General features: G+C 37.0%; 1 protein-coding gene across 8 annotated transcripts in view; it reads left to right on the top strand.

Moving 5' to 3' along the window:
- SCUBE3 (signal peptide, CUB domain and EGF like domain containing 3) overlaps positions 1-21,904 on the top strand; it is a 130,730-nt gene extending 108,826 nt beyond the window's left edge. For 7 of the 8 annotated variants that reach the window (XM_058176174.1, XM_058176175.1, XM_058176178.1 and 4 more), the window contains 13 exons: positions 3,169-3,291; positions 4,060-4,176; positions 5,249-5,341; positions 5,423-5,539; positions 6,366-6,527; positions 8,485-8,688; positions 9,011-9,172; positions 10,529-10,696; positions 13,254-13,415; positions 13,648-13,845; positions 14,675-14,827; positions 18,397-18,476; positions 20,941-21,904. In XM_058176174.1, the coding sequence (XP_058032157.1) occupies positions 3,169-3,291; positions 4,060-4,176; positions 5,249-5,341; positions 5,423-5,539; positions 6,366-6,527; positions 8,485-8,688; positions 9,011-9,172; positions 10,529-10,696; positions 13,254-13,415; positions 13,648-13,845; positions 14,675-14,827; positions 18,397-18,476; positions 20,941-21,090 (1,889 nt within the window). In that variant the 3' untranslated portion in view covers positions 21,091-21,904. The remainder of the gene's footprint in view (positions 1-3,168; positions 3,292-4,059; positions 4,177-5,248; positions 5,342-5,422; positions 5,540-6,365; positions 6,528-8,484; positions 8,689-9,010; positions 9,173-10,528; positions 10,697-13,253; positions 13,416-13,647; positions 13,846-14,674; positions 14,828-18,396; positions 18,477-20,940) is intronic. The other variant, XM_058176180.1, reaches the window with a different exon arrangement.
- Positions 21,905-23,152: the final 1,248 nt, after the last annotated feature.

Consider the following 23,152-nt stretch of genomic DNA (forward strand, 5'->3'; position numbering starts at 1 on the left):
GTTTTTAATGGAAGATTGTCATCTACTACTCAAGTTAAAATTTTTCTCTCTGATTCTAAATTCAGAAGAAAGCATTTAGAAATTATTGACTATTTTTCCTGTAGATGAAATTCTGTGGAGCTATGATTTATTTGTACAGTACAAGCTGGCTGCAGATATTAAGCCAAAATATTACAGCATATTGGCTGGGTCTAGCTACTATCTATTAAACCTTCACAACCTTCAGCAAGCTTGTGAAATGTGAAATATCCTCTCTACTAATTAGCAAGGAGAAGATGACATTCTGAATTTAGGACTCACTTGGAGTAAAAGAAGCGAGTTACATAAAAGAGCAAAAGGGGATGGAGCCAAGCTGAAAAATGCCTTGACAATGACATATGAGTCAGCACTTAGCCTATTCCAAAGAGCTGGGAGCAAAGCCATGACCTGAATATGCCACGTTGTGTGGGAATTTGCTCTGGCAAAGCTTGGAAGGAAAAGCTTCTATGCGAAGCTTTCAGAGCAAAGTGGCCCTTTATCGTTCCCCCCCCCCTTTCTTTCTTCTGCTGTCATTGGGTTGGTGTGTATTTTTCTGTGTCAGACCTTTAGCACTGATTTCAATGGTTGCAAAATTATGTGCCGTAAAGTAGCAGGAATACTGAAAAAAGAATAGCATTAGCAGGCTGGCTGATACAGCTGTTTTTTTGAACTTCAGAACTCGTGCGATTCTATTTTTCTCTATTCTTCATTACATTTTATCTCAGGAGAGACATTTAAAGTGGCCAACTCATCCCTAGTTGCCAATTCTTTTTCCTGGCAAAACCAAGGACGGCACAGGTCAAAGTGATTATCTACAACATGGTTTTTAAACCTTGACAACTTTAAGATGGGTGGACTTATTTATTTTTATTTATTTATTTTATTTATTGGATTCAATTCCCATAATTCTTCAACCAACATGTGGTTGATATAACTTAAAGTAACCCAGGCTGAGATCTACATTTTTAAAATGCTAACTACTACATTGATTAATAGGAACATGTTTTGGTTGTCAGTTAGTTGGTACTTCTCAAAACTTATCAAAAGAACCCTGAATTGCCTTTAAAATATGCTTGTCTCTCCTTCAGATTTAGGGTGCTGAAATGCTAAAAAAAAAATAGGACTTCTGAACCAGTAATTGTGGAATAGAAAAGTAAATATAAATGTAAAGAAAAGGGAATATATGATATAGTTTGCTTGAGACAGGAGGATTTTATAGAAAATATAGCTCCTGTAAGCAAAAAGGGTAATAAGAATAACTTGTAGACTCACCAGATGCTAGGACAGTGATGGCTAACCTTTTCCAGATTGAGTGCCCAAAGTGCGCGCCCCCCCAACCCCCCCAAATGCAATGCGCATGGCCCTCCGTGCATGTGCCTCACCCAGTACATGCCCACTGCATGCACCCCACCCCCACACATGCGTGTGCCCCCACACACCCTGATGCATGCGTGTGTGGCCCCCATCACACGCCCCACCCATTGTGGATGCACGCACGCTCCCCGCCCCCCATTCATGTGCAGCGGAGCTGAACTGGGGTGACGGCTTGCGTGCCATCAGAGAGGGCGCTGCGTGCCACCTCTGGCACCCGTGCCATAGGTTCGCCATCACAGTGCTAGGGAGTTCATCAGATGTTCCTTCAGATGTTTCTATGTGGACACAGTTGCATGAGAAGGATGTGCAGAAATATCTAACAGTGAGTTCATATTTCTTATGCCCCTGGATTAACTTGTACAACCTCTGAAAATATTACATTCTGATATTTTGATGACAAGATATGTTGTCCAGTATTTTTATAGTTCAGAAGGGTACCCTAGATGAAGATCTCCTTTTCTTTCATCTGCTTTCTTCTATTTATTTTTATATAAACTAAAGGCAATAGACCTCTGAACAAAGTTTTCCACAAAGCTCTAGCTTGGCCTGCCAAATTAAAACATGCTTTGAAAATGTTTCTCTACCAGTTTAATCCTGTCGTTTTGTGTTGCAAGGCAAAAAGTAGAAAGGTTTAAGTAATATTAGGGTGAAGACATACATCATGTTTTAGAGCAATTTAAAACTGCTTTCATTTAATCCAAGCATTAATCCAAGCATATGTCTGGGAGATGAGATGGACATATCCTATTACCTGCCCAAAAGACTACTGTGGATGGTCTTGAATTATAGGTTCTTCATATGATCTTAAGATCTTCAAAGCAATCCTCATCGCCCCGTATTATGCAGCCTCCAGAATAATTTTGTGATTAAGATGAAGGGTAATTTTTCAGCCTATATATGATTTTCTAGTCATTTAAAAGCTAAGAAGAAGGGAGAAGCATTTTTATTATGATATTATATAATGTTTTCACTTTCAGGTTTCATGGAGAAGGAGAATAATGAAGAAACAGAAGTATGGAAATATGGGCAATGCTAAATATAATCTGTCCATTAGCTTTCTCTAACCTAATGTCCTCCAGATGCATTGGGCATAACTGTTGCTAGAATTCTGGAGGTCATCAGGATGGAGAGGGAAAAGCTGCTGCACACAAACACGTATAACCCCTTAGGAAGGCAATACATTGTACAATACATTCAAATGTTGGTTCAGGACCAAATGTCCCCTAATCAGTACTGAATGCAACAACCATACAGTATACTAAATCCCTATAACTATAGATCACAGTAGCATGCCTGTAAATTCATCAGAACCAGATACTATGGCAAATATCCAAAGGATTGTCCTACTTCCTTGTAACAATTTGTAGTAGCAAAACTCATAGCTGTAGTTGTCTCCATTCCTCTTATTAACTTCCTGTCCTCTGTTTCCAATTCCTTATCAGTCTTGTGGGTATCTTGAAATAGGATTATTTTGCTTGCTGTTTTTATAAAGACTCCTGTACACTAATGGTCCAATATGTGTAATCAATTAAATAAGCAGCCAGATCACTTCTGAATGACAAATGGAAGCAACAATATATAGTTTCTTTCTTGTAGTTGGTATTGTTTCACCCCATTTTTCTTTCTCTTAATCTCAATAATTCTCTTTGTTACACTTACTAGCCTCAGTTATAGTTCCTGGATTAGACCTAGGAACCATAATGATTATTCCAGTCAGAAAGTTTGTTTTATGGATTTCAAATAGTTTACTAATCATACTTGTTGGTCTTCCTACAGATGTTGATGAATGTAGTGTCAATCAAGGAGGTTGCAAGTTTGGATGTGTAAATACCCCAGGTAGCTACGAATGTACCTGCCCTGCAGGTTGCAGACTTCACTGGAATAAAAAAGATTGCATAGGTGAGTACTATATAGAAATGGCTTGAAATCATACTGCCCTCTAGTCGGAAAATTCTTTTCAACAGTATAGGTTTTTAATTGGAGTGAAAATTACCCTAGCAGAGATTATTGTAAACATTGGTGATCTCTGAACACCTTATCAATTGCTGTTTAGAATCTTTAAAGTATTTAACACTTGAAACAGCACAAAAGACATGTAATGCATGGCATTGGTCTCGGATTTGAGTATCTAAAGCTTAAAGATTATCAATAATAGAATTGATATTCTATACAGCAGTTTCAGATTGATACCAGTAAAATAGCTTATTTATTTGCCAATTTAGATACCACCCACCCGGAATTTTTCTTAGCTCAAAAGTCCTATTTGTTTTTTTAATGGATTGGACATTTTCAATCTTTTTCTTTTACCAAGCCTATTGCAACAACAATTTAAATGAAAGATAAAAATATGCAACCACTTTTGTGTTGGGAAATTCTAAATTTCTAAAGTTTCTACAATTTGTGGTTCAGGGCCAGCAATGCATTCTTCTAAAGTTACTACATCAGCCATGAGCTGACTGAGCCAGAGCTCAACATGAACAGGACTTGTTGCCATAATCCATGGCAGAGGCAAGTGGAGGAAGCAATAGTGCACTGATGCTTATTTGTTTCTGCTGGAGATTCAGGTGTGGCTCTGCACTGTAGCCATCCCAGTGGCAGAGTCTGGCTGCTCCTCTGTGAATTGCACTCTCATCTGCATAGTGCTATCAATTGATGCTTGTTCTTCAGAGCTGGAGATTTGTTTGGCTGGCACAGTATCTCCACGAGCCATACTTACCTGCAACAAGAATGGCAAGAAGGAAAGCTGCTCCCTCACCTGTGCCTCCAAGGCTCGCTTTCTGCCAGGTAAGTACTCAGATTGACATACTCACACACATCACTGTCATGTGATAGCTTTGGTGCAAGATGTTTTTAGAGCACTATTTTGCACAGTTAGGACTCCTGTGTCATACACGTACCACCTTTTATTTAATCATTGATGCATATACACTACACCCATGTCTTCTTTGTTTTCATTTTTTTACTGCAGTTAGAACAGCCTGTTCCATACCTTAGTTTTGTGGTCTCAGGGCTTACTAGTTTTTGCAATAGTTTTTTGAGGTTTTCGACTGATGTTTGGTTTATAGCAGGTACAAGAAGTTGGTCTTATTGTGTTAGTATTGAATGTAATGTATAGATAGTGCCAGTGTCTGTATTTGCCATCCTTCAATAGTTGCCAAAGTATAAAATGGCAACATAAGATTTATTGCTGTGATAGACAATGGAAATGGCTGAGACTGGGAGATGTCCACCACTTTCAGTTTCCCACAGTATGCCCAGCAGGGCTGTGCTTATACAGTGTTCACCTGACACTTAGGATGAGCTGACTGCCAGTTTTCTATGCCCTGGATAAGAGATGATCATACATGTCTATCTCAACTCAATCTGTTTCCCAAAGCAAACCCAGGAATATTTTCATTGCCCTATCACTATTTTCAACCTGAAAGTATTAACTGACAGTGCAGGCCTTGAAACTCTGTTAAGAGCTGTGCAGAGAAGCATCAAAATTGCTTTTTGTGTATTTAGCGCAGATCCATCCTTGTCTTGGCAAGCATTGTGATCTTGACTCATGAATACCCTTGATCCTAAGACTATAAGCCCTGGGAGCCTGTTCAGATTTGAACCCCACTCTGCCACAAGCTGTACTTCTTTTATGTATTCTTATTTAACTAGGATCTTTGGAGCATTGTTTAATTATGAAAATAATATAGTTATGAATTCTGGGTCAAATTGGGGTACAATCATCAATGGGCAAGATGAGGCTTGGGATGATATTTCAAAACAGGCTGGGCTGAACTTGCAACTATAGATCCATGCAACAAGTGTTAGAAGTATCTGAGCCTAGACCTCCACATCTCTAAAGTCTTTTTCTTTGCAGAATCTGACAACAGCTACACTGTGAGCTGTGGGACCCCAATTCTGCAACAGGTGCCTCAACCAAGATCCAGCAATGGTAGCCATCCCTGCATTGGTAAGCTTGGAGCCTTGAGCTCTGAGAGCTCCTCTCTAATGCATTTGACTCTCCAAACTTAGCATTTGCCTTTTCTTTTAGAGGCTGTTGCTGCTCCAATCAAACAAAAGGCTTCTTTTAAAATTAAAGATGCTAAATGCTACCTCCATCCGCACATGAAAGGCAAGCAGGATGATACTGGCAGGAATGGAGGACTAGGTGAGGTACTCTCTCCTCTGTATGTCTTGGCAGAATCTTCAATTGGAATTATTTACAATCTTAAGATTTGTGAAACCAAGAACCAGTTTTTCAGTGACCATAGCTACACAATGTTTCCTTGGCTCCCTAAGCCAAATTATAAGGAAAGCAATACATTAATACATACATAATGCTCCATAGATCTTCCAACCCCATAAACAAATAAATCATAGAAGGAGCATTTGCAATTTATTTATTGTCTATTTATTATAATATCTAAACTGAGGTTTTCCACTTATGGTTTATTCTATACTTTTTAACTTGTTAAAATTGGATATCTCAGTATTTGTTTCCACTTGTGAGAGGAGCAAAAAGAAGTGATTGATTTAAAAAAAAATAGCAGTACTCTACTTATTTCTAATTAAGGCAACGTTCTTTGAATTCTGACAAAGCAGTATGCATTTATGGCTAGAGTCTTGTAAAATGTTGTCCCTTTATGACCAGAAGACTATGCTTTCTGTGTTATAATTAACAGCACTAATTAAAAAGCAAAGGGAGAATGAGAATGAAGCTTGAGAAATCTAGATTTCTCTTGCATGGGGTCTTGCTGAAAATAGTTCCAAATGCATGATTTAGTAGAAGGTTGTTGACGGTTTCCTTCACCACAGACATACTGAGAGATGTTTGCTGGAGCTCTGGGGTCCATTAGATGCCTTCTTATGACTCTTTAGTCCTTTCATCAGGGGAAGGAAGAGACATTTTGCTTAATGTTTATAGAAGAATATGCTTGTGAAGATTTTGAAAATATTGTGTGTTCCTTAAAGAATACTGACATTGGTTCTACTAGGTGGGTCAGCCCCTTGCTCAGATTGCCAAGTGTCTTTCGTGAACCTAAAGTGTGATTCATCAAAGAAAGGCAAAGGACGCCGGGCTCGCAACTCTCCCAACAAAGAGGTGACTCGCATTACCCTGGAGTTTGAAGCTGAAATCAAACCTGAAGAGATCACAGGTAGAGTAAGTGACAAAAAAGATTGGAAAACAGGGAGGGGAAGTTGAAAATTCACTTGGCATCATCATCCAGTAATAGTGCATCTCTAGAGATGTAGGTGCTTTTATCACTATTTTCCTTTCTGGGGCAGGGATTTGTTGTGAACAGGGACAGACCAGAAACAGCAATCTTATCACAATTCAGCAGACTATAACCATTGTGATGAGTGGCATTTCATGACCAACAATCAATCTTATTATTAATATTAGTTCATTTTTAAAGAGGAAAACGGTCACTATCACTAACCGTGTTGATAAAAGAACATGGAAAATATGTGTGTGTCTAAACTGCTTCAGTCAAGGCATTGCTAAGCAATCTACAAAAGCAACGATCAATACAATAATAATAATAATAGTAAACAAAATGCAAATATTACTATTAAAGTATTGCATTGTGATGTTAACATGTTATGCATTCTTTCTTCATAAAGAGTAAGCAACAAAATATCAAAAGTCAAAACAGCCTGGATCAAAATAAACTACACATCTGTATAGTTTAGGAGATTATATGTTTATATATGCATGCGCTTGTAATCTGGAAAAACAAAAATTTAAATATTCATATTCTGTCTAAAATCATATATGTGGGTATAAATAATAAATTTAGAATTACTTAATTATTATTTACAACTAAATGAGAATAAAATAATGTTTGATAGAAGAGCTTTTTAAAAAATGTTGCTACTGGATTCATTTTCTAGCCAATGCTATTTCCCATATTTTTAAAAATCTATTGGTCTAAGAAAACATATTTTTTAAATTTTCCATTGTTTTTGTATACTAAACTATACAATTACTTCAAATCATTTAGCCATTGCAAGCCAAATTGAAGAAAAGATACACCCAGTTTTGAATTAACAATAGTGTATTGTATGATTTTTGTAAAATTTCTAAAAAAGATTAAATCAAAAGAGTAATTAAATGAATACTGTCACCAGATATGGTAATGCATATCCATTTGATTACAACTTTCCAATGCAATCTAGAAAGCCTCTGATAACTATTGTTCAGTGTTTTTCAACCTTGGCACATTTAACTCCCTCATCTTTTCAAGCTGCCAAGATTGAGAAACACTGCTAAAAATACTGTTAATAGTTAAATGTTAAAAGAATTCAATAGCTTTATGAATTATTGTAAAGTTTTTTTTACAGACTTTCAAGATAACATACAGTGTTTGATAACTGCAGAGGTTCCTTGATTTTAAATGAAATAAATGTACAACACTTTTGTGTATGTTCTTGATTTGTGAGATTTTATGAGCTTTAAATGTCTTCCAACTTTTAAAACAAGAAAAACAGTGTGACAAAATGGCAAACCCCACAGTGATTATTTTGAAGGGGTTCTGAGCTTCAGACAGCCCAGCCGCAACCACTATGAGACATCCTGTGAGAGTAACCAGATATAGATATAGAAAAAGACCAGTAAATTGCTTCCACTGTTCAGTTCAAACTGCTAGACTGAAAGACAGAACCTCAATATCTTCTGAATGTTGTTGGATTGTTGTTTGCTGTTTGAAATCAATAGCAAACACCACTGAGCCATGGTGGCGCAGTGGTTAAAATGCAGTATTGCAGGTTAAATGTGCTGAGTGCCAGTACTTCAATTCTTACCAGCTCAAGGTTGACTCAGCCTTCCATCCTTCAGAGGTCGGTAAAATAAGGACCCAGATTGTTGGGGGCAATGTGCTGACTCTGTAAACCGCTTAGAGAGGGGTGTAAAGTACTAAGTACTAGTACTAAGTACTATTGCTATTGCTATTGAATGCAACATTTGCCCTATTGCTTTACTGTCACCCTTTCCCTGACATGAGATTGTTATTGAATGAACTGATATACGAGGAAAGAATACAAAATACCTTCAGCATGACTTTACTCATTCCACTGCTATAAACTGATTTAATCTCCTTCATTTATCTTTAGCTAGCTGCAATCTGAACTGTGTACGGCAGAAGATTGAGAAAAAACTGAAGTTAGCTATCAAAGCCTTGAAGAAATCCATAAACCAGGAGCGATTCCTCATTCGTGTCTCGGGAATGGAATATGAGGTGGCCCGGAAGCTGAGCTTGTCTCCTGAGAGGCAGGAGAGTTGTGGGCCAGGACAGCAGAGGCTGGGATCCAAGTGTGGTAAGGGGAAAAAAAAAGCAAGCACCTAAGGCAGTGGGGACTAAGGAAGGAAAGAATTGAAGAGCCATTTGCAAATTAACTACCAACCTTTAGTGCTACTTTAGTGCTGCTTAAATATCGTTTTTTCAGCTTTTAACATCTCTGGCAACTGCTTGTTCTTCTGAAGGAGAGCTAGAGTTCTTATGCTCATTCTTTTAAAAGCTTAAGCTTTATTATGGTGCACTAGGCACTGGGGAGGATAAAGTGCCTTCCCTTCAAAACAGATGTTAACTTGAATATTGTCTTTTTACCTATGTCACTAGTACATTTGCCTCTCTCTTAGTTAGCTGCCTGCCAGGAACATACTACCATGGCCAGATGGAGCAGTGTGTCCTTTGCCCTCCAGGGACCTTTCAGGAGAAAGAAGGCCAGCTCTCCTGTGACCTTTGCCCTGGGAGTGATGCTTATGGGCCTGTTGGAGCAACAAATATAAGCGCTTGCGCAGGTACAGACATGAGCTGCAGTAGACCCCAAGATTAGAACTGAAGTTCAAGAATTTGTAGAACAGAAGTACCAGGAAGAAGGGTTGTTAGTGGCATTATCACAATCCCAAGAGGTGCAGTAGGTCAATGGTCTAATGATGCTGGAGATGGTCTCTGCTCCAGCAGTTCAAATCCTAGCACTGTGTGGCAGGGTATGCTCCTGTCACTTGCCTCAGCTTCTGTCCACCTAACAGTTCTAAAGCATGTTCTATGCAAGTAGATAAATAGATACCACTTCGGTGGGGTGACAAGCTAGAGCTCTGTACAGGTGGTCAGATTCCTGCCTGCTCTGAACCTTCCCAGTTGCAGCACTCTTTTACATGGTGACTCCAGGGGAAAAAAGGAGCCAAAGATGCTGCTGCAGGAAGAGCCACTCCTCTTTCTTTCTGGTGTGAAGCCAACTTGCCCTCTTGTGGCACACCTTGGGGAGTACACAAGTATGTCCTGCAGTAGAGTTGATAAATTGGCAACCAAACTACTACTCTGCAATAGCATTGTGGTCTCCTGGCTAATCTAACACCAGCATAAGCTAATGATATCAATAATAATAATAAAGATGCTCAGAAACAGTATTGTAAGAATGCCTTCCACACTAATAAAAAAACCTTAAACTTTTATGTTATTTAAGAAATGTGTCCCAAAATCTTAGAATAAGAGCTTTTGCAATTACTCAGCACTATTGGTGTTGCAAGTTTGCACAATATCTCAGTGTCATCTCAGAAGAAGGATTCTCAAAGATAACTTTTAAATCATACAATTTGCTTTGTCTCCAGCAAAGTGTCTTGCCCTGGAGTTGATAGTATAAAATGCTATCTATAGAGAGTCTATAATTCATACTTTTCCACATGGTGTCCTGATTCTATGAAAATGGACGAAAAAATGATTGTTGTCACTAGAAGCTCCTAGAAGAATAACAGGGAGGCAAGATGTGTTGTAGGAGTCAGAGCATCTTTCTCATCATTCTTTTCAAATAATGAATGCATTGACAACAAAGCAGTCAACAAAAGCGCTTATGAAGCTGAGGCAGCCAAATAACTATTGTCAGCTTAATAACTATTTTGTCCAAATTACATCCAGGATTTGGATAAAAAGCTCTCATAATGGCTTGTCTCCTTATGCTGCCATTATTCTGATCCAGCGCTGAAGCATAGAATTGCTGTAGGTAATTTCTTGGATGCTGGATGGCTCCCCTAGTCTTGTGTATGTTTCATATATTATAATGCCTCTTGCATGCAGCTGATTCATCACATTACAAGCCATATGTGGAGAGAATGTACTTCATTTAGTGCAATTTTATATTTTTCTCCTAATGTTCATAGGTCAATGCCCTCCTGGACAGTACTCTGTAAATGGCTTTAAACCCTGCCAATTGTGTGTGCGTGGCACCTATCAGCCTGAAGCTGGCCGAGCGTTATGTTTCCATTGTGGTGGAGGGTTGACCACCAAGCATGATGGAGCTTTTTCTTTCCAGGATTGCGATACTAAAGGTATGCCTGTGACAGCATCAGACTTTAGTTTAACGTATTTCTTTTTCACTTAATGTTGCTTCTGGATTCCTCCTCCAAGGCCATCTCCTTAGATCTCTACACCTTTCTGCATGGAGAATCCATGCCCCTCCTGGCTTTTTCAGATGGCTAGATAGCACACAAGTGACTAGCTTTCAATGCTTCTTGAGGGAGGAAGTGTTTGGACCTGCTTTGAAGTAGGTGGTTGTGGACCTTTTTTGAAGAAGCTCTTACGGTAGGCTGATGACATTAAATTACACATCGTGATTCTGGGGTGAGCCAGTGATGGCATGAGAGCTTTAAACTGGTGTTGGAAGTTGTGAGGATCTGGTGGAGCAAAACAAGCCAAATTAAATCTTATCAATATGGAATTGCTAGTGGTCAATACACTTCTGGGCAATTAAACCCAGTGGTGGGATTGAAGTAATTTAACAACCAGTTCTCTGCCCTAATGATTTTTTTCAACAACCACTTTGCCAAACTGCTCAGAAAGTTAACAACCGGTTCTCCCAAAGTGGTGCAAACTGGCTGAATCCCACCACTGATTAAACCCAATAGTTATTCTAGGCAAGGTTGTGTTCCCTGTGGTCGTTTTGGAATTTTGAATCCTGCCCAAATAGCAGGATTCAGGAAATCTTGGGTAGGAGGACCATGGTGTTCCAATTATACTCCTATCTGGAGCAGAAGGCCCTGGACTAATGCAATGCACTTTACATAGAGCTACTTTTGTAGAAGATCTGGTAGAAGAAGCTAGTATAAAATGTATTAACTGCATTGCTTGCTAGTAGGTTTCTTGCCTTAATTCTTTTATATACACTGAGAGCATATGCACCAAGACAAATTCCTTGTGTGTCCAATCACATTTGGCCAATAAAATTCTATTCTATTCTATTAATTTAAATTGGTTTTTTATTTAAAAACCTTGGTGGAGTAACACTGACATATATTGGACAATGCTTGTTGGAATTAAAACAGCCTGTTCGGTCCCATCTTTGACAGAGAGACTATTGAAAAGTCCTCTTTTTTCTAAGGCAGCATCCTCCAAGCTTTTGGGCACCAGGGACCAGTTCAATGGAGAGAGGCTTTTCCACGGACCGGAAGGAGTGTGGTTTCATATGCTACCTGCATCCCACGGATGGAGTTTTACTTGTTTACAGGACCAATTGATGACATGCTGTGGACCGGGGGTGGGGGATCCCTGTTCTAAGATATGCGGGCAAAATGATATGCTTTCTCTATAGAAGCTGTCACATTGTGGATATCTCCTATCCCCCATGCTATCTCCACCTTTCTGTAATTCCTCAAAATAGTTAAATATTTTATACCACCTGTAACAGCTGACTGGTTGTGAACATCTATCTATTTACAGGGGTATTTTAATTTTCTGATATTAAATTTGAACTAGTTGTTCATTATTATTTATTTATTTTTATTTTTTTGGTATGGTGTTGTATGCTTCCCAGAGTCCTTTTGGTTTGAGATAATTATAAGTTTACTTTACTTTATTGTCTCATACAACAAAATTAAATGCCATCTTCAGTGTACATCATAACACACATTGTTCACATTCTGTACAATTGAATTGAAACCCCAATATTTTATTAATACAGTAGAATTCAATATAGTTACTGCCCTGGGATAGAAGCTGTTTTTCAACCTATTTGTCCTTGTTTTTATTATCCTGTACCATCTACCTGATGGTAATAGTTCAAAAAAAGGGTTCCCAGGATGAGATGGATCTTTAAAAATGTTTTGAACTTTCTTAAGGCAGCAGGAGCCATAAAGCTCTTCCAAAGAGGGGAGAGAGCAACCAGTGATCCTCTGGGTAATGACATTAACCACCTGGAGTGCTGTCCTATCTGCCACTGTGCAATTGGCAAACCATACACAGGTGCAGTAAGTTAAAATACTCTCTATGGTGCAACAGTAGAAGGTCACCAGCAGTTTTTCATCCAGTTGTTGTTTCCTGAGAAGTCTCAGATAGTATAATCTCTGCTGGGCCCTTTTGACCAGTGCTGCAATGTGAGTGCCCCAGGTCAGGCCCTCTTTTATGATAACCCTCAGAAACTTAAAACTGGCCACTTGCTCCACTCGGTCTCCATTGATAAGCAAGGGCTGGATGTCTCATCTATTCCTTCTATAGTCCACTATAAGCTCCTTGGTCTTATTGGTGTTAAGGACCAAGTTATTGTCTCCATACCACGAAAGCAACCTCATCTCGATAGGCAGACTCACCCACCCCGGAGAGGATACACCACTGTTGTATCATCTGCAAATTTAGTAATAGTATTACTAGCGTGAGTGGGAATCCAGGCATGCACATAAAGAGTGTATAGTAAGGGACTCAACACGCAACCCTGTGTTACTATAGAATACTATAGTACTGTAGAATGAAGAAAAGGAGAAAAGGAGCAGGCATTCTGTTACTGTATTGTACTTATTGTTGAAAGTGACTTTTTATTTAAAAATATACTTATCCAATTAATGTTTTTTTCTATTATATTTAAACTGATTTTAAAATTTTTGTTTAATTTTTCAGTTCAATGCTCTCCAGGCCATTATTACAACACCAGTGTCCATCGCTGCATTCGTTGTGTGATAGGCACCTATCAGCCAGACTTCCGTCAAAACTATTGTATTGCATGCCCTGGGAATACTACGACAGACTTTGATGGCTCAACTTCTGTATCACAGTGCAAAAGTATGCTTTGTCTTGTAAGAGTTGCGTGGATTTTGTAAGAACAAAATAAGAATTAATTTGTATAGATGTGACTATCTGAAATTATCTGTTTTCTTGACTTTCTATTTTTGTGTATGTTACACACCACACACACACTTACATTACATTACATTCACAAGGCAGTGCTGCAATCTCCTTTGACTGCCAGTTTCTCAGCTGATATCCCAACATTTTTAAATTTGTTTTCTTGCAGACCGTCAATGTGGTGGGGAACTGGGGGAGTTCACTGGCTATATTGAGTCTCCCAATTACCCTGGAAACTATCCTGCAAATGTGGAATGCACTTGGAACATCAACCCACCTCCAAAGCGCAAGATTTTGATTGTGGTGCCTGAAATCTTCCTGCCATCTGAGGATGAATGTGGGGATGTCCTGGTGATGCGGAAAAACTGTAGGTAACCCAATGCTTCATTGGGACCATACGCAAGATAGCTTTACAGGATCAGCTTTCAGCAGATCCCTGTTGTAGGTGTAGATGTAGTACCACCCTCCTTCATCTTCACTGGAGAGGAAGTAACGAGCAAACTAATAGCTGATTCTTCTAGCATGTCCTAAAGTATTTAGTGTTTGGGTCTTTAGTATATACATTGAAACTGATGCCTTACAGAGAGGACAGCTTTCCAGATGCTGAGAGTCAGGATCTGATTTTTTTCTGGATTGGAATACTTATCATACATAATACTTAACTTATATAGTTAAACTGGGAATATAATGACATTTAAAAAAATGTATTTTAGAGCAATCCATGAGTATAAGAAGATTTACTAATTGTCATTGTTACTCAGAAAGCCTTCAAGAGGATTATTGTGGAAGTCTGTTAAGTGCTCCAAGTTCAGAAGTTTTCAGACAAGATCTTTATTGTGTAGTATTTGTCCCTGGCTCACAAAAACTTTGTGGTATTAAATCCCCAAAAATGTCTTCAGGTGAATTGGTCTGCCCTTATTTCAGATCTACTGGTAAATGCCCTTTTAAAATTTTCAACTAAAGATGATACAACTTGGTTAAGCTATGCTTCCTTAAAAAAAAACAACACCTGGAATTCAAATATATCTTCCCTTTAATCTCTGAAAGGTAAGAATCTTTAGCAAAAGGAATAAAAGCCTTATATTATTTACGTATCTTCCTTCATCCCTGAAGATGTTCTAATGCTTAATATTTGATGGTATAAAGAGCTGTGTGATTCTAAACAATGTATGAACATGATCTGTTTTCTTTTACAGCGTCTCCATCCTCCATCACAACCTATGAGACATGCCAGACCTATGAGAGGCCTATAGCGTTCACTGCAAGGTCCCGAAAATTATGGATTAACTTTAAAACCAGTGAAGTTAACAGCGCCAGAGGCTTCCAGATTCCTTATGTCACATATGATGGTAAGTATGAGGAAGTTATAGAGCTATGCTATGAAGTTTGATCTTTTCAGCATGTAGGTACTTTGTGGACCTATGCTTCCTAGTCCTTCTTCTGATGCCATTTGGCCCCAGGCCTTGATGTTAAGCATGGATATCTGAAAAACTTTCACACAAACCCACACACACATCCAAATAGCTTATATATTTAAATCCAAAGCCTTTGCAGTATTCATGCAACATACATGGATACTGGAAAGCATGGGTGACAAAATGCAATTCTCCAGATAAGATTTCTGGCAGTAAGATATTATTTCAAATATATAAAAAAGTTGAGTACTTCAGACCAATGTATTAATGTAATTAATGAGAATGAGTGTATTTCTAGCCTTTTAATAGCTGGAGGTGGGGTATAAAAGTAAACAAAGGCAAGATCTGTTGTCTTCCTTTTATTTTTTTTAAAAATTTGGTCTGTCTTTCAAAAAATCATAAATGTCCAATAGCTATGATATAATTTTCTTGAATTGTGACAGCTATATGGCAAGAATCTTCAACTGAAGTTCATGTAGCAAGCAATACAATATTAAGCTTCCCTCTATTTCTAAATATCTACCTGTAGTTAAACATGCATTTATAAATAGCTGTGACAAGCCTGGGGTTTTTTGCAAAAAAAATTAATGCCAGAAGGAGTTCTCAAACAGTTAGGTTGGTGACCCATATACATAAAAAATGTTGAACTGATAAAAAGATTCTTATTATCTCTTCCTATAGTCTCAGTAACTCTAGAATTATGTCTAGAAGTATTGTCTAGTTTTCTGCACCATTTTCCTTTATCAATCTTTCTCTTGGAAATGCTTGTCTTTGGATCTTATAGATGAGTTTATTAATGTCACTTTCTATTTTTTGTGAATATTTTTTATTTTTTAGACAAACATACATAAAAACATCTTCAGTACAAATACAAACAGTGTGTCGGTTAGTTGATTACAAATCTTTTGTGCAATTTCACCAAATTCATATCTTTTAATTTATCTAATTTCACATTTTACCAATCTAATATATATCCAAATGTTTTGGTCCATTAATCATTTGTTTAACTATAAGTATTTCTTCTCTCACTTCATACAAAATGTTCTAAATTTTGAGTTAATTGTATTACATCGTTTATTTCACCATCTTGAATCAAACCAATGATATTACTTTATATTTTATATATTTCAACAATTCTTACATTGTAAAAACCTCTATCAAACTTCATTAACCTATTTTTTTATCTAACCATTGATAAAATAAGTCCCATATTTTGTAATATGGTTTATCTTCCTGTTCCCTAATTTCAAATGTCAATTTGCTAATTTCAGCACATTCCATTATTTTGTTAATAACTTCATCTTGTGTTGGTATTTCTCATTTTTCCAGTTTTTAGCAAACACAATTCTAGCCACTGTTAATACATTCACAATCAAATATCTCATTTTCTATTATAAGTTTCAGGTATGATCCCTAATAAAACCTTTGGTTTAAAATCTATGTGTTTTTAAATCATTTTTTCCAACCACATGTGGATTTTAATCCAGTATCTTTTAGTTTCTACATATGTCCACCACATATTGTAATATGAACCCGGTATCTGATGACATTTCCAACATTTTTCGGATTTGTTCTTGAACGTTCTGGCTATTCTCGTCGGGGATAGATGCCATCTGTAAAACATCTTATACAAATTCTCTTTATATGCAGTTGACATTGTCATTTTATAATTTTATAACCACAATTTTTGCCATTTCTCTAGATCAATCCCATGTCCAAAATTTTTCCCCCAAGCAATCATTGTTTCTTTAACTTGTTCTTCTTCCAATTTAACCTCTAATAAGTATCCATATAATTTTTTGATTACATTTTCATCAGTACCTGTTAAAATTTTATCTAAGTTAGTCAAGTTGTTATAAAATCCTTCTGTCTTGGAATCTTTATCATACCTAGAATGTATTTGCAAATAAGAAAACCAATTCATTTTTATGCCTTGTAGTTCTAATTCTTGCATGGATTTAAGTTCGCCCTTTTCATTCAGTAATTCTCTATATCTAACAATTTGTTCCTTTCTAAATGTTATTGAGTATGAAAATGCTTCAATAGTTGATAACCAGACTGGAATTTTTAAATAATATTGTCTCTTAATCATCTCCCAATTTAATAACAAGGCCTCTCGTATAAAATGTCTTCTGAAATACCCCTATGTTTTTGCTTCCTTATACCACAAGAAAACATGCCATCCCAACAACAAGTCATGCCCTTCTAAAGTCAATATTCTAGTATTTCTTAACGTTATCCATTCCTTGATCCACATCAAATTTGTTGCTTGGTAGTATAATTCCCAATTAGGCAAGCCAAAATCTCCTCGTGTTCTGACATCTTGTAACAATTTTAATTTTATCCTCGCTTGCCAGATGTATTTCAACACTATTTTATTCAATTCTTCAAAATAACCTTTCCCCAACCTAATTGGAATTGTCTGGAACAAATATAACATTCTAGGCAATATATTCATCTTAATCGTTGATATTTTTCCTGTCAATGATAGTTATAAGTTATCCCACTTTGTCAAGTCCCTCACTATTTGTTGTTTAAGTTTATTATAGTTATTCTCTTTAAGTGTGCTACATCTTGGTGTGTCACTTTCTCTTTCTGATAACAATAATTTACCATGAAATGAAGTTCAAATCTTGCGGAGCATATGGAAGATTTTGTCCAGCATATGTTTCCAATCCAATACTTCTGGTCTTCCAATGTGCACCTTTTTCTGCTCTAATTTATTTGGTGCACTTTGCTGTGTGTTGTTCTTTTTCATTCTTTCCTTTAACCTTTCCTAGCATTATAGACTTCTCTAGAGAGCTAAATCTTCCAGTAATGTATTGAAAATATAATTTCAGGCGGCTCACTTCTCCACGAGTGAAAATTCTGGATTGATTTGTTGTTTACCTAGCAATCCAGAGTCTCAGAACTTTTTTTGCAACTCCAAAGTTTAAAAGGACAATATTCTTTCTATTCCTCACAGTCCAACCTGTGCTTCCATAGGGAAGTGTCATAGGGAAAACCATTGCTATAATATATCATGGCATCTGTACATCTTTTCCTCATTGCTATTCTACAAACTGCTAGTTAGAGTGTATTTCTTCATTCTCCCTTCCCTCCAAATTCCACAAGGCAACTCTGGAAATTATCAAAATCTTTTTATGATGCATTATACAGTATGTATCAGGGGTGAAATCTACTTACTTCCCTTACTAGTTCGGAAGTGCTGTCTCGCATGCATGTCACATGCACGCACAGACCTTCTGTAAAATATAAAAAACACATTCCTTTCTGGTTAAAATCAGGAAGTAATGATGCCCTGGGCGAGTGGTCAGAGCTTTGCTCCGCCATCGCTACTGGATCGCCGAACTACTGGCCATGATCGCTACCGGATCACGCGATCTGGTATAATCCGGGAGCATTTTACCCCTGGAATGTATACAGTACATTGCACTTGAAATAAATTTACTGGCTGCTTTTCTTTTCTCATATCTTGCTGACCATTTTACCTAATAATGCAGAGGATTATGAACAGCTGGTAGAAGACATTGTCCGAGATGGCAGACTCTATGCATCTGAAAATCATCAGGAGATATTGAAGGTAAAGCTATTTTTTATGTTACTAATAAGGATTTGAGTCATTGGTATCCTTTAGCATCCGTATGCTTATGTGCATTGTTTTCTATACATCTCAGCTTTAAAACATATTTGAAAGTGGGACTAATATTATTTTTTTATTAGAGAACTTAGAGAGCTCCTTGTAATGTGAGGAGAAATATAAACTGTTAGCATAAAAGCCAAAAGGCATTTTGCTGAGTGTACATTTTAGAAAATGGCTTTCAGTTAGTCTTCCCCCTACCTTTTTTTTTTCAGATACAGCTATAGAAGTTTTGAATGCAAATCCACATTAAATTGTGTGAGGAGGGGCTTTAATGATTTCCTTCCTGCTCCAGCTTTTTGCCAGAAATTGTTCCTTCCCCTTTGGGGAAATAGTAGCTTGAGTAATTGAAGAAGTTATAGAAATACCTCTGTTTTTACTTAATTTAAAATATAACAGAAGGTACACTTGTAATAATGGCATTGCACTTATGCTTAACATATGTAGCTGACTCTTTTCCCCCCAATAGTATACTAGAGGAAAAACATGAGGTTGGGGGATGTGGCAATTTGTCTCCTTACACACAGTTTGAAACTGAACCATATTTTTCAAACAGAATGAAAATACTTTCTATTCAGAATGAATAGTCTGAATGAATTGTTATTCAGCTATGTTTTTCAAGCTTATCACCAGAGCTCAGGATTGGGGAGTGTATATATCTGCATTTAGAATAATTTTGCAAAGCTTTAATGGAGATCAGGAAAATTTGCTAGTTAATAATTATTCAGTTTGTAGGATTTTCTCCACACTCTTGGATGTTGAGAAAAAAATAGATATACATTGAGAAAAATTTAAACAGTGGGGAGCAAATTAATTTTGTATTCTTGGACCTCACAGAAACTCAAAATACCTTAGCCGAGAGCCAACATAATATATGCTCCCCTAAACTGGCTACAACTTGTAAAATAGACAAGGCAGCACAGCAAGTCACAAAACATGTCAAAAACCATTCATTGCTGCCACGTCAAAATAATTATAAGAATGATCCCTGAATTGGGACAGAACAAAGATTGATAAAGAAATTGTACAGCTACTTACTGGGCATAAAACTAGAAGATGAACAAGTGAAGGAGACAATGATAGCATGGGCAAAAAATTTTGGTCATACAATAAAATTAGATAAATGGCAGAAATTGTGGGACAGGAACTACAAATTAATGATGTCAACTGCATATAAATAAAATCTGTATAAGATGTTTTATAGATGGCACTTTGCACTGGCGAGGCTGGCAAAGATGTTCAAAGATAAGTCAGCCACCAGATACCTGAGTCCTATTATCATATGTAGTGGACATGTGTAGAAGCAAGAAAATACTGGACAAAAATACATTCATGGCTGGAAAAGATGATAAAGCAGCACATTCATTTAAAACCAGAAATATTTTTGTTGGGGATTTTAACTGAAACTTACAGTAAAGAGAATACATATTTAATTATTCATGTATTAACTGCAGCTAGAATTGTATTTGCACAAACTTGAAAAAGTGAAGAGATCCCTACTGATGAGAATGTGATTAGGAAAATATTAGAATGTCCAGAAATGAACAGATTAACGCTTGCAATTAAGGAGAAAGAACAAACTGAATATTATATGATATGGGAATTATTTTATCAATGGTTAGAGAACAAAAATGGAAGTTGGAAATAAAAGGAGATTAAAGAAGAGTGGAAAATATGTTAAGATAGACATGTATACAGTATGATTGTTATTATTATGACTATTAGGATTATTATGCTTAATATTATTATATTCTTATTAGAAGATATGTTAAGAGGGGAAAATGAATAGGTTTACTATGTTCAATATTACAATTGTAAGATCAGAGAATTAATATCAATGTAATGAATGCTGTTGTAAATCTTGATGGTTATTGCATAGAGATATTTGTACCCAGACGATACACTGTTTAAGGAAAAATTGAATGTTTATATTAAAAAAATAAAAATTAATAAAAAAGAATGATCCCTGAAGTAATGTATTAATACTAGCAGATAGATATAGGGACAACTTATGTGCTAAACAGGAACAGATGAAGCCTATTATCTTCCATATTTCTCCCCAATAACATGTTATTAAAGAAATGTGTGCCATAGTATTATCATATAATGATTCTATATTTTTTCTAGCTACACTATTAGACATGGATTAATAGTGTTGTAGCTCATTATAACATACAGCATGAGTCTGGGTGGATTTCATGGATTTACCTGCTGCTTGGTTTGGAATGGTTTGGTGTGTATAAAATAATCTTTTGGATTAATGGTTCCGCTATTGATTCCATTCTCAACCTTGCTAGTTATATAGCAAAGGTAGTACCAGTTTCTAGACAGACTGTTTGTCAAAGATTCTATGGACTATTACAATTCTTGTGGTTACGTCTAAAGTTGTCATTCGCTTCCCTTGCAGGACAAGAAGTTAATCAAGGCTTTCTTTGATGTGTTAGCTCATCCACAAAACTACTTTAAATACACAGAAAAGCATAAGGAAATGCTGCCACGCTCTTTCATCAAACTCCTCCGCTCCAAAGTTTCAAGTTTTCTTAGACCTTATAAATAGCCTCATATTTTCACCAACCTTCCAGGTTTCTCGACTGCCAAGAAAACTTTTTTTCTTATGCTTATTGTTACTTTTCGGTGATTTTTTTCCTACAAATAGAAACCCGCCATCTTCACTATGCAGATGCATCTAACACTTGGTCATTCCTTGGCTTTTCTTCAAATCAAATTTACTGATGATTTGGCCATGGAAGGAACAGCTGGCCACAAGGAACTAAATCCCCTCCCTTGTGTTTCCATACTGAAGTCTCAGCCTGTTGAAATCGCCCACACTCTTCCCAAAAGTCCTCTGCTGGGGCCCATATCTCCCAGTCAGTTCAGCTTTCTCATATATATGCCATTATGTGTGGCTCCTTCTGCTACCAGGCAACTGCTAAAGAGGCTGCTTGGGTACATCTCTCTGCATGAACTGTTTCTAAAAAGAAGTACTTCTGCTATCATAAGATGCCTCTGCTTCTTGGACACCAATGAAATGGGAAGACTCTGAGCAACTGCTAAGCAATGGAATTGATCCAGCTGAACACTTTTGTAAAGAACTGAGAGCAATGGACACCTGGAATGTGGAAGGTTCTGCCTTATTTATCAGACTGTTATGGTTTTAATTGAAAAATGAATCAAGCAGTCTTGCAGAGAAGATCAAACCAGATACATGGGGGAGGGGATACAATGGATATAGATCATACAATAAAAAGGTGTATCACAGAAATGTGAAAGGAAATTGCCCTTCTTGGGAATGGCAAGTGTGGTGACTAGAAGAGCATCATTTCATGATGGATTTTGGTGTTGAAAGCCTAGCCTAGCCACCTACCCATACAGAATAATGTCTGGAAAGGAGGAAGGGGGAGCAGAGAGCAGACGTTGGTGAAAAGTGAGCTTTTCTGATAAGATTTTCCCCACAGACATTTGTGCTGAGAGATCAGACTTCTTGTAAGCTCTGCCAAAGAGTAACAGTGATAAGAAAGCAAGTGGTGTGAAGGGCAGGAGTAAGTGAATGTGCACTAGGATGCTCTCCTTTCTACCTTTTTCATATTATTAAGTGCAATCATTTTGAGTTGTCTTTATATTATTTAGAGGGTTTTTTCTACTAGAAACTACAATATTTATACCTGCCTGAGAAAAGAGGATGTGTGTGTAAAAGAAACAGAAAAGAATCCAAACATGGAATTGGGGGAATGATGACTAAATGTAATTTACATTTTCAGCTCTTGGAATTTTATTTTCTTCACTACAGTAAACTCCAACATAACTCCCGAAGATAGAGTTTGTGTATGTGAAATTATGCTTTGATAACAAGCAGCTCCTAAAAATCAATTCAATTCAAATATTATCAAAGGCATCTTTAAAGAATATATCAAGAATCATATACTGGAATCTGTCCCCATATTAAAACTCTTTTAACACATTCACCATGCTACTTAAACTCACTCTTTCTGAAATTTAGCTTTGTACAGGTAGAAGAATGTTTGGTTCTAACATATTATACAGAGATCACTAGGTTCTCTTTCTGATGCTCCATTAAGCTGCAGGGTCTGTAAAAGGGTCTGGGGTCTTTTGGGAAGTCATAACTTTTAACTCAAAGTTTTTTTTTCCCTTCCTAATTCAAAAATATAGCTATGGATTCTTAGTGAGGAGGGAAATGTTTTCTGCACCTACTCAGAGGTACTCGTTTTCTCATGCTACAAAGATGAATCCTGCATTGAATTTGTTTTTTAGAGTAGCTCTTGTTGATATAAAATCATGTCGAGTGTTTCTTCCTTGTCCATTTCAAATTACATAAACTGACAGGGCAAGCTACCCTATATAAAAAGAGAGCAAACCCCACTCCCTTCTAGCACTAAGGATGAAATGTTTGCCAGCAAACAACCAAGCTCAGAGAGCATTAAGGACTCTGCAGTGACATAAACTGTCAGTCAAGCACTGATTCATATTCAAGTGCAAATGCTATTGATGAAAAGCACTCTTAAATTAAATTAGCAATCAGAACTATGGAAAGTGGTATGCAATTATAATCAGTTCATATACAATACTGCTGATTTTCACTAATATTGCGTGCTATGGGTTTT

This window comes from Ahaetulla prasina, chromosome 3 (assembly GCF_028640845.1).
Source record: "Ahaetulla prasina isolate Xishuangbanna chromosome 3, ASM2864084v1, whole genome shotgun sequence".
In the NCBI taxonomy this organism is placed as follows: domain Eukaryota; kingdom Metazoa; phylum Chordata; class Lepidosauria; order Squamata; family Colubridae; genus Ahaetulla; species Ahaetulla prasina.